At 40.8% G+C, this 11,645-nt stretch overlaps 1 protein-coding gene across 4 annotated transcripts in view; it reads right to left on the bottom strand.

Annotated features, from left to right (window-relative positions):
* The window catches only part of LOC123503748 (tyrosine-protein phosphatase 99A-like), a 783,535-nt gene that overhangs the window by 725,864 nt on the left and 46,026 nt on the right, over positions 1-11,645 (bottom strand). For 3 of the 4 annotated variants that reach the window (XM_045253744.1, XM_045253747.1, XM_045253745.1), the window contains exon 1: positions 1,068-1,218. The exons of the other annotated variant lie outside the window; for it this stretch is intronic. In XM_045253744.1, coding sequence (XP_045109679.1) covers positions 1,068-1,203 — 136 coding nt within the window. In that variant the 5' untranslated portion in view covers positions 1,204-1,218. Of the gene's footprint in view, positions 1-1,067; positions 1,219-11,645 lie in introns of those variants that run through there. 4 annotated transcript variants of the gene reach the window in all.

Genomic DNA, 11,645 nt, shown 5'->3' with positions numbered 1-11,645 from the left:
GTGTTCTTTATACTTAATTATATTAAAAATCTATTGTCTCCTTAATTCCGTACTCGGTTAAATAGCAGGGGTTGGAAAGTAAAGTAAACCTGGGAATAGTTTTGTCTGCGTCATCGGTATCCACCCTCGCCTCCTGTCATGCTGGAGGAGTGATGGCGTAACACTGTTTCTTTAACTTCACTCGGGTGCATATTTTTAGTTATTTTGATTCATTAATTGGTTTGATTATTATACATCTTAAGTAGTAATCTCCTGGCAATGTCGTGCTTTTAGTTATCATTCTTCCACCGTGGATCACTTTTTTTTCTCCCCGTCTTCCAACTTCAGTCCAGCAATAAAGCTGAATAACAAAAACGCATTCAAGCACTTAGAAATGTTTTGAAGCAACAGAAGCGCATCAGCAACGAACAGTGCTCCAGACTGAGTGAGCAGCGCAGTTCTTAGATCCAGCACAGGCTTTATTTATCGGGAGGGCTTTGTGGACGCGTCATCAAAGGGTTTGTTCCTCCCAGGTGAATGCCGGCATGCCTCAAAGGCTATTAACTGGGGTGAGGATTCACGACAGACACGCGTTGTCGCTCTTATCTGATGGCGCTGCCGATAACAATCTTTTGAATGGTGCCGTGTTCGAGGCTTTCCCGGCCCGTAATTCCCCACGCTGTAGCATCACTCAGGATTTATTGGCGTCATTATGTCGCTATTCGCAGCACCTCCAACGTCACAGAACTACCACAAAAGACACGGTGTAATGAAAGGCATGAGAGTGCGTTTGTATCACGCAGGCCGCCTCCCTAATGAAGAGCTGCCCACCTCACGGACAGTCTCGCCACACGCCTGCATGTCTTCCCCTCGTACTTACTACGCTCCTCCCTAAACGTCCACTTAGGCTTAAATGGTTGAAGGTTCCAAGATCTTTCTAGCAGGAATATTAAGTATACACTATTTTTTATACACCTACTTAATACGTAAAACCTTCAACGAAGAATAAAACCGAAGGATGCTTACCGGGGAGCAGCACGCCACTCACTCACTGCGAGCCGCGTCTCCCAGAGCCTCCCTGCACTCACCTGGCCTGAGTGTGTGCCCGATGACTCCTGGCCCCGAGGCAGCAAGGTGCGGGACGGAATAGTTTCTGGCGCCATAGTTGAGCCACATGGGTAACATATAGGTCACGATCTTGAGAGCGTCTGAGACGACCGTCATGGTGACCTTACTTGACTCAACCAAACTTAACACACTTCCTTGCTGTTCAAGTGTGTCCTTTTGCATGTTCTTATCGATGTTCCATGGATGTTCCTGTCCTTTATAGCAACCGAAACCTAAATTGGTGCAAATATATTCAATGCAACAAGTAGAGTAAATTTTTTGTTAAATTTCTTCGACCTGAGAGAAAATTCATTCGATTCCTTAAAATTGTTCTTAATCATCTCCATGTTGCAAATATTGAGTAACCAAATCAAGAACGTATTGACAGATTAATTGCATATTAATTGCATGTGGAGCGATATGCACTCCAGCGCCATCATATTGTATTCGCGGCACCGCATTGTTGCATTTCATGAGAATTTGAGGATTTCTTAATCTTATCAATGAAACTGTACTTTATAATTGTAGCGCTGCAGAACTTCAGTCCCGAGAAAACATCACTAAGATTATACCAAAATTATGTAGTCACCATATGTTTTGCTTTTTGCTTTTTGCTTTTTAACTTGTGCCGGATGGTATTTCCCTAGACTCACGGAGCGCCTTAATACATTCTGCCTTATGCACGAGTGTGATGTTGCATGTGTTCAGAAAATAATGCAAATTTTCTATAAAGAAAAAATGAAAAACATCCATAGAGAGAAACGCAAAAACCCTGAATTCAAGAACAACAAAAAAAGAATCATATTTATCTGTTCATCACATGTATAGCAGAAATAGTTCCCATATACATTTCAAAGATCAAGCTGTCAGTCTGTCAGCATGAGGCTTTGTTAGCACAGCTATAACAATGTAACGTACTCCTCAGTCTATTCAGCAATTTCGAGTCTTTTTCCCGCCAAAGACTTCTTCACATCTTCCTCCTCCACCTCCATCCCACCACCGCACATTCTAATTTCACATTTTCGTTTTCACACAAAGGGTTTTCTCAGCACTCCAGTCACGAACGCCAACACTCCGCAACCCACACAAGCCAAGCCGCCGCCAGACCGCCAGCCTCCACTCGGCTCTTCTTCCACTTACACCGCACACACAGCACCCTCTGTATTCCTGGTGGCTCATTTACACCCTCTACATCATACCGGCACACCCCCGTCTCCGCCACAACACGCCCACACTGCATGTACACACCCAGTCCAACTCTCTGCAAGACTGAAACACTAATACTCTTGTTCTCCCATACAAGCGCCACACAGTTCAGGAATATTCTTTTGAATAATATCATCGCTGCATCGCTTCTGCGGATGATTGGAGAAGGCAGGGGAAAACAAGTATGCATAGATGTATATTAATGTATATGCATGTTAAATACTCAACTGAATATTAAACAAAGATACAGTGTCGTTGAAAAATTATATGTTTTTAAGTACTTTTCTACAATGTACGTTATTGCACAGCCTGAAGGGCACGTCGTGTGTTGTACAGGAGATATTTTAAACTTTCATTTCCCGTTCTTTATAAATGCATAGAGTATAAAGAGAAGTGCAAACCTGACGTGACCCTGAAGGTGTGAGTGAATGACTCCCTGATGAAGGTTCAAGGAACTTTATGCATCAGGGAAGACGCGGGTGGCAGGGAGATGTGTGGGGGTGGCAGGGAGGAGAGGGGTGGCAGGGATGCTCATGAGGAAAAGTGAGAAGGAAAAGGATCTGAGACGAGGAAGTCTTGCTTTTTCTTTTTTTTTTTTTTTTTTTTTTACTTTTGGCGAGGAACGAGGAGAGTGTGAGAGATTGCATAAATCAACGGGTGCGAAAAACATTTAATGCATTCTATTCTACGAAGGACGTCTGTCTCAAGCTTATCTGAGCCGGAGAAAATGTCCATGGACGCGTTTTTACTTGTATTAGAAGTTTTCTATACCGAATCTGGTCACCTTTATTTTCCTGTGGCCCAAAAGGTGCGGTGGGTGTACTGAGGTGTACATGGGGTGAATCCTGTACCATGGTGTAATTTGGGTATATTATAATGGTGTATTTTCTATGCATCATATATCAAGGTGCATTTTGGGTGTATAAAGTTGCAATACTAAAGAAAAGGTGACAGGTGCACCAATCACAGGATCAGATGACGTGTCCTTGGAAAAAGATACGTATTGGTAATTTTATTTTCTGTCAAAACCGAGCGGGAACCTGACGCCTGGAGTATGTCGTAACAACCAGCAGGAGGCAAGCCTAGCCAGGTGAAGAGCAACTCGCAGCAGCCAAGGGCGAGGCAGAAGACATTGACGCTGCCAAAGAATCCTAGAAACACTTGGAGGTAATGGAAGTGTCAACGCAATAAAGATTTTAGTGGGTTTTCGCTTATCTTTTATTTATCAATACAAACGCAATATAATCGAGACATACAAAAAAATAAATAGAACGAGTGCCTTTATATACTTCCAAGTTCAAATTTCAATCTCCACTTGACGGAAGACTGATGAAGCTGTTCCACATTTCGTCATCCAGCGCGAGGCCGGCAATCTCGAGAGACTTGTGTAAATATCAGCGAGGACGAGGACGAGAACAAAAGGTAAACTGCGAGAGACAGTTAAATTAATGGAATCTATTTGTTTGCTTCGAGTGGAAATAATATTAGAGCATATTTGGCGGCGTTCCTTACAACTCGTAGACTCCATGAACACAGACGAGAACTACTTGTATTAATGCATTACTAGTTTCGTGCTTCAGTTTGGTGCGAACTTGGTGAGAATCTAATCGTGGTGAGTGGCGGATGTTTACTCCCGTCGCACTGAAAGGATTTATACAAGGTCACATTTCACCAAAAACACATTTCTTGCACTATCACCAGAAGTTTGGGCGCAACAATATGGGAGGTGTGAGCGACGAGAGAGATGAGTGCTTCCAACAGGACATTTTAGTGATGGAGGGCAGGTATCAGGGCAGAGTGCTGGGATAATGGCTGATTACTGGCAATTTCTGCAGGAACAAACCGTAACTTAGTACGAAAAATCATGCCGCCGAACGCAAACATATATCAGTTCTTGTTTTTTATATAAGATTACACCTTCGTCGTTTATTTTGTAGAACGTTAAGTTGATCATTCTTATTTCTCTTCATGCAACGTTTGGTTTCTTACATATATCTAAATAAATGCAGAAATATTCGTTCCTTATCTCCAATTTACAGAGCAAATATCATGTCCTCAATTTTTTAATCCACAAGTCTTTGGATTCTTATACACAACTAAACAAATAATCTCAATTTCTTATACATAAATCAAATATCAATTCCATAATACCAATCATGAATTTCTCCAAGAGTAATCTCCACTCGCAAAAATTTCCGATCAAAAATCCGGCAAGGCAAATAAAGGCCAGCTTGTCAATACACGTTACGTTGAGTTCGGTAAATTCATCATTGGGTGGAGTTATTTTCGGGAAAGTTTTCATGAAGGAATGTCTGTGAGTGGGGTTTACATTAAGGCTTTCTTAATTAAGCCGGGTAACTTTTGTAAGGGTTCAGCAAACATCCTTAACCTCTTCAGTACCATGCCGCGTTTTCATATTTGATTCTGGTTAATATTTGCCGATTTTACACACCTTCAAAAACATATGTGGGGATTCAAATAGTATAGACTTTAGCTTTGAATCTTTTGACCTCCATAGACACCTCCTAATGCAAGTAAAATCGTGTAATCCTACCCCAAAATCATGGTAAAAATGCACCTCAGTATTGACGGGATTAATCTAAAATGTGTTTGCGAGACTTATATTATCTACATTCTAACGGATTATCTATTATGAAGATCAATTGGGATATATATTTAATCATTTATTCTTTCCTGCATCAACTGTATTTCATTCTATTTATTTGTTTTTCTTATTTCTTTTATTATTTTTTTGTGGAGAGGATGTAATTTTTCCTTTAGGTTTTTCATGATCCGTTCACAGCCAATAGAGAAAAATATCAATGTTAATTGTTGAGTGGACTGCTTTTTGCTTTAGTTATTACATGTATCAGATTAAACAAGTGATCAATGGTTCGTAATTAACATACGCTTACCATAAAACATTGGCGGCGCACATCAAGGCACACCATTTTGGGATTCAACAAGGCGTGATTAGTCAGAAAATATGCCACTTTTTTTTTTTTTTTTTGTAGTTAAAAGCACTATAAGTAAAAAAAAATTGTTGGATGTAGGTTTTTTATGTATTGATGTTAATACTGATGGTCAAAGTGCCGGCAATTGTTATTACTATTATTATTATTATTATTATTACTATTATTATTATTACCATCATCATCATCACAGAAAACCATCATCATCATCACGCATATCTGTAATTGTGCATCATTATCCTACCTATAACTTGCAAACTTACTCTCACAGAAACAAAACACACATAAGCAAACAATGAATACATGAAAACCAAAGATAGAAGAACTAATAAAAAAGTAATTATCTAACATCACTTTCTATACTTTCCATAATTCCTCGTTATCTTGATATTTCACTACACATTTCCTGTAATCATATTTCTAACTCCACCTCTAACCAGATAGAACCCAACTAACACACTTGCCTTCATTCAACAGGGAGGTTTCAAGACATTGTCCCTATCCTTTGGTAACTGAGTAGGATTTCTTCTTTACATCTTTGTTGCCCTTGGCCAGTCCTCTCTTACATAAAAAAAAAGAAAACTATGATAGCTCTCAGTGTACCCGTTGCTTAGCTTTTGAAACCTTTCCATCAATATCACTCAATGTTTTGCCCTTAATCCCTACAGTACTCTGACGTGTTTTTTATATTCTTTCTACTTACTATTCCGTGATTTTACACAGCTTCAGAATCTTATGTGGAGTTTGAAATAGTGAAGATTCTAACCATAAATCTTCTGACCTCAATAGAGCCCTCCTAAGGTAAATAAAATCGTCTAATCATCAAACTCATGCGTCCCATTATTGATGAGGTTAATACAATCTCATTAATGTACACACTTCACCTAACCTAACCCTACCTAACCTAACCCGTTGCCTAGCTGACGCTTAACACAAATTTATGATACTTACCTACCCTAACCTAACACAAGCTTCAACATACCTTAACTAGACCCATCTCTCTCTAGCAAACTAATATCTCAGGGTGAACCAAAGACAACGAGACACTATAAGGACAAGCATTCTCTATTACATGCACTGATCCAAGCGTTGCGTTGCCTCCCTCTTAGACAATCTTTTTTTTCCAGCAGAATCCCTTAAAAATGTGCTAATGAGTTTCTGATAATGTATTTGCGCTCGTTAACATAATATTCCACTAAATCTTGTCTCGCCCTTCTCCCCTTCTTTCCTGTCTACCTCCTTCACCTTCTCCATCTATAACCGAGTCGCCCACCTCTCAGTTATTCAGCTATTTATCTATTTATCATTCCTCCCACTGTTTCATCCCATTCCTTCCTTTCCTTCCTTTCCTTCCTTTCCTCCTTCCTTCCTTCCTTCCTTCCTTCCTTCTCACAATATACTTCCAAGTCGTCCTTCCATTCCTTCATTCATTCATTTATCCATATCTTATCTATAAATTTCCTCAATTATTGAATACTTTATCAATCTATCATCCACTTGCACATGTCTATCATTTGTCTATCCACCCATCCAATTCTTCTATCCATACGCTTATTATCTCAGTCCCTTCCTCAACTATACACAATCACCTATGTATTACCAACCATGCATTCATTTACCTAGTTCATCACCATAATCAACACTATTCCTTCTCCGTCCCTTGCCACTGCCTTCTCCTCCGCCATGACACAGCCACCAGGAGCCACCCCAGAGTACCAGCGTCTACCTAACACTCGAAATTCCACCAGTAAAAAAAGTTTCCCTCTCGCTTCACTTGTTCTTTGTTACTGCTAAGGAAAGTCTGCATCCCTGCGCTTTTGGTCACAGGATTTCATGTTTGTTGAGTTCTGCGTTATACAAATCTTTGTGGCAATGGTTCTACTCTGATGTGTGCGTGTGCGTGTGTATGTATACGCGGGTTTTATGAATAACACTGAAATACACACACACACACACACACACACACACACACACACACACACACACACACACACACACACACACTTCAACACCAGTACAAACACCAAAATACAGCCTTCTACCACGTTAATTAAAATGCATAAATTATTAGGACGTTGTCAGATTTTTTTTTTTTTTTTTTTTTTAACATGTGAAAGCGAGCGTACGTATGCATAGTGGTGGGAGGGGGATGGCGAAACACCCACGTCCATCCAAACAACACATCAGTAATCCATGGGTCTTTATTTTAACCCCTAATCGCCCCCACAGCAGGACCAGGAAGGAGAGGCAGGCGAGGAACCAAACACGAGGAAGTTACAGAAGCTCTACGTACTTTCAAACACTTCATCTTTCCATACTGGTGTAGGTTTTTAAGGTTAGCAAGTGTGTTTTCATGACTTTTGTGATATTTCAACAAGGGTTCTGCATCATTAGCGGCATGAACACCTTAAACATTTAGGTTCTTCATCTAGGCTTCTTTCAACAGACTCCAGTGTAAGATCCACATGTGTTTTCCCATTCTACAGATAGCTTAGCAAGAATTCTCCGCCATCAACTTATAAAACACTCTTTAGAAACTTGTCTATTTAAAAACACTCTTAGAAATTCGTCTATTCAACTCTGTATCCTTTGAAAATAGTCCAGCACAGAGAACAGAGTTTAAGAACACAGACCAGAGACTTCGCAGCAACCAGCGCGACTTCAACTCAGCCCTTCACCCAGCGCTGATTGGTAAGGGTCGTCAGGCTGGGGGTACGAGCGTCAGGGTCGTATATACAGGGCACCCCGACTTTTACGAGGCATATAGCCCCTGCATTTTGGCTGATAATGTGTTTAGCCAGAAAAAAGGAAGGGGTAAAAAAAAACTTAGCACTGCAGCACGGTTGGCCATCACAGCGAGCAAACATCATTCAGGAAACTACGTCATAAAACTGAAAAGAGAGGCTTACAGAAGGTTTTATTTTCGTTTTTAACTGCACTCAACTACTCCACTTCGATCATGTATCGTAGCAATTTTAGTTTCTTTGTTTTCTTTTTATTTTCTTTTGTTCTTTCTTTCTTCTTACACCTTCATATCCTTCGCTTTTTGAGGTATTCACTTACTGCCTCCTTTGACAGCAGATCCAAAAATTACCATATGGATTTCTTTATATGAAGCATAATTTGAATCGAGCTTTAGAAAGTCAAATAAAAACTCTTTATTTCGACCTACTTTTCATTGCGAGCATTATCTGAATTCATATTTAGAAAAGAAATTTACAAAATAACTCATGAATTTTATCACGTAAAACATTAACGAATTGAGTTTTAGAAATGAAAAATATATTTTTATCTTTACAACCATTATGCAAACTGAGTTTTTGATAAGGAATGAATAAAAGTACTTTGGATATTTCATCATTAGAAGCATGAACTGAACCACAAAAAAAATTTAATTAAAAAAGTGGATGATGAAGTCTCAGGCACTTTCCGAATCTGTATCCAAATAATTCAAGAAAAATGTAGTTAGTTTATTTCGTGATAAACATTACGCAAACGAAACCGACCGTTAGAAAAGTATAAAAAAAGGACAAAAACCTCAATCCTACATGCAAAATGAGAACCCAGCCATTATTTTTCTTTTTTAAATATAACAAAAAAATATCAGACAAACTCTAATGTCACAAGCTCCTCCACCATTCCTGCTCGGCGCTGCTCGTCTTGGCGGAGGTTGGGAGGAAGGAAATGTATCAGGTAAAGTACAGCAGTTTCAAAGAAGTGTGGTCCCTTAAATCCCTCAAACTAATGTACGACAGTAACTCATCATTTTCTTTCCCTCGCCCATTACTACTCCCGGCCAGGACACGAACCCTGCCTAACTTTCCTCACTTATACTCATCCCATGTTTCCTGATACTTCGTCTGGGCAGTGTTGTACTTTTCTTTGCGATTTTTTTCAACGTAACTATAAAATTCAGTTCATTTATCGATTTTATTTTTCCATTTCCTTTTTCTACGCACTATGGCCTATCCACATGCACGTTTTAATGGGGGGCCAGAATATCACCAGTTTTATTGTCACCCCTTAATACGAAATGGTGTTTTTAATGTATGCATCTCCCCTTTTATAGTTGCTATCACTCTCGTCATCCCTCTCTGAGCACGCCTCGCTTTACTCCTCGCTCTACGTTGTACTACACATTCCGCCAGCCCCGAGTGTCAGACCCATGTAACAGAATCAGTCGTGTGCTTCGCCAGTTCTCCGCTCCTCTTGAAAATAAAAATTATTTTCATGATTTTCTTTGCATACAGGAAGCAGTACATTACTCCATCCATTACACAGGCACACACACACACACACACACACACACACACACACACACACACACACACACACACACACACACACACACACACACAGCACCAGCAGAGATAAGTCGTGACGCAAGATGGCGCTTATAAACGTTCATGATCTAATCCTTCCCTTATAACACACATTTGGCCACGGAAACCCATTTATCAAAGGACTGCGGGAAATTCACACTGCGACCACTTGCTAAACACAGGTAAACAACTCCCCCTGCCCGGGTAACTGATGTCTTGGGCGCAATGAGGGACGCGACACTGTCAATGTTCCTCACTTAGGCTTATTGTGGCGGGAAAAGCAACATATTAGTTTCTGAAGACAACGCAAGACACCTTCACTTTCACACAGTCGACTGAACGCTTCATGGCACACACCCATGCACTTCTACGTCAGCACACCAATGCCTGACTGCCACTTTGCTTTCACGTTCAATGAAATGTCAAATGTACAAAATTACTGTATCCTCACAAGTGACCCTGCTATTTTTAAGTAATCTCTTTTTTCACCTATACTTCGTCTGCTGCGGGTTTGTGCATTTCTAAAATGAAGTCAGAAACCAAATAACATTTCTAAAAGTTTTTACATCCGGTAAGAATTTAGGGAGAATGGGTTGGCAGGGTGACAAGGGGCGGGAGTGAGCGCCGCGTGCTTCACTGGCTGCTGCCCAGGCAACCCTCCTCCTCCTCCTCCTCCTCCTCCTCCTCCTCCTACTGCTACTGCCCGCTCACGGTCCCAAGTGGTCAAATCAAGACTTACGCGCCAACGCTGCCTGCTCTTCTCAAGCCTCAAAACTCTCATAGTATTTTATGTAAGGCACGTGCGAGTGCTTGCAGTAAAGAGAAAAATTATGTGTAAAATTTTTCACTTTCAGCGTTGTGGTGTCAAGGAATGCACTAATGTCACTTGAGAATTATGAAGAAAGACACCTGTTTGTATCAAGGTAAAAGCCAGACGTACGCCATCTAGCTTAGTCAGAGGAACACTGAGGACGGTCACTGCAAGGCTTGATGCAAACTACTGAATGTAAACTTCTGATTTTTTTTTTTCAGTGCATTATGCTGTTACAAACTTTACAAAGGATCTAGACGTTTTATATAAATAGGTTTTATATTAAGATTCAAGGAAATGACCGAACATCACCTTATAAATTCACAGATGTACTCCAAACCGACTTGAACAATATACGCGCACACTGCCATTATGTGAACCTTAAGTCTTGTATTACATTTTTTTCACGAGCAACAGCAGCAGCAGTCACATCAGCAGCACAGCTCACCACTATTCCCGATTCAGCAGTTCATCCCGTGCAGCCGTGCCACCACCGCGACGCACGTTTTACACCTCAAATTAATAATGGAAAAGAACACTTCATAAAATAAAAACCAACAGAGACACGAGGAAAGCAAAACATATGCAAGAGTATCCACTGCTTCCCTTGAGCCCCAGATGCAAGAGCGAGGCAGTAACACTACCTGCACATCAGCGATCATTGCTTTGCTACGCTCTTGGACCTAATTTGATATACCTGATGGTCGGAAGGGCCGCGTCAACAGCACTGCCCTCCTACACAGCCATCCTCGCCCTCCCAACACTTGCAGGCACACGACACGACAAACGCCAGGAATGTATGAAGTGACTTAGCTAAATTATAAGACATGTTTTTTTAATGTGAGAGAGAGAGAGAGAGAGAGAGAGAGAGAGAGAGAGAGAGAGAGAGAGAGAGAGAGAGAGAGAGAGAGAGAGAGAGAGAGAGAGAGAGAAATATTTTTGCATGATTTACAGTATTTTCTTTTATCGAGCACAAGCGTGGGTTGATTGCACATTTAAAATCACGTTTCCTTGGCGATGACTCATTAGAAAAGTGACTTCGGATTTGGAGACACCTTAACGCCACAAGAACATTACTGGCACAGACCACAATATTCCTGAGACCCTTGTTGGGGACACTGAATATGAGGCCTCGTGTTATAGCGACCCAAGCGAATATCTGACACGCCGACACCAGGATCCTCTGCCCTCGCACCCGCCTACCAATAAAGGCAACATGGACAACAGTGAGGTGACGTGTTACCTGCT

This window comes from Portunus trituberculatus, chromosome 14 (assembly GCF_017591435.1).
Source record: "Portunus trituberculatus isolate SZX2019 chromosome 14, ASM1759143v1, whole genome shotgun sequence".
NCBI classification, from domain to species: Eukaryota; Metazoa; Arthropoda; class Malacostraca; order Decapoda; family Portunidae; genus Portunus; species Portunus trituberculatus.
This window is presented reverse-complemented; position numbering and strand designations above follow the sequence as displayed.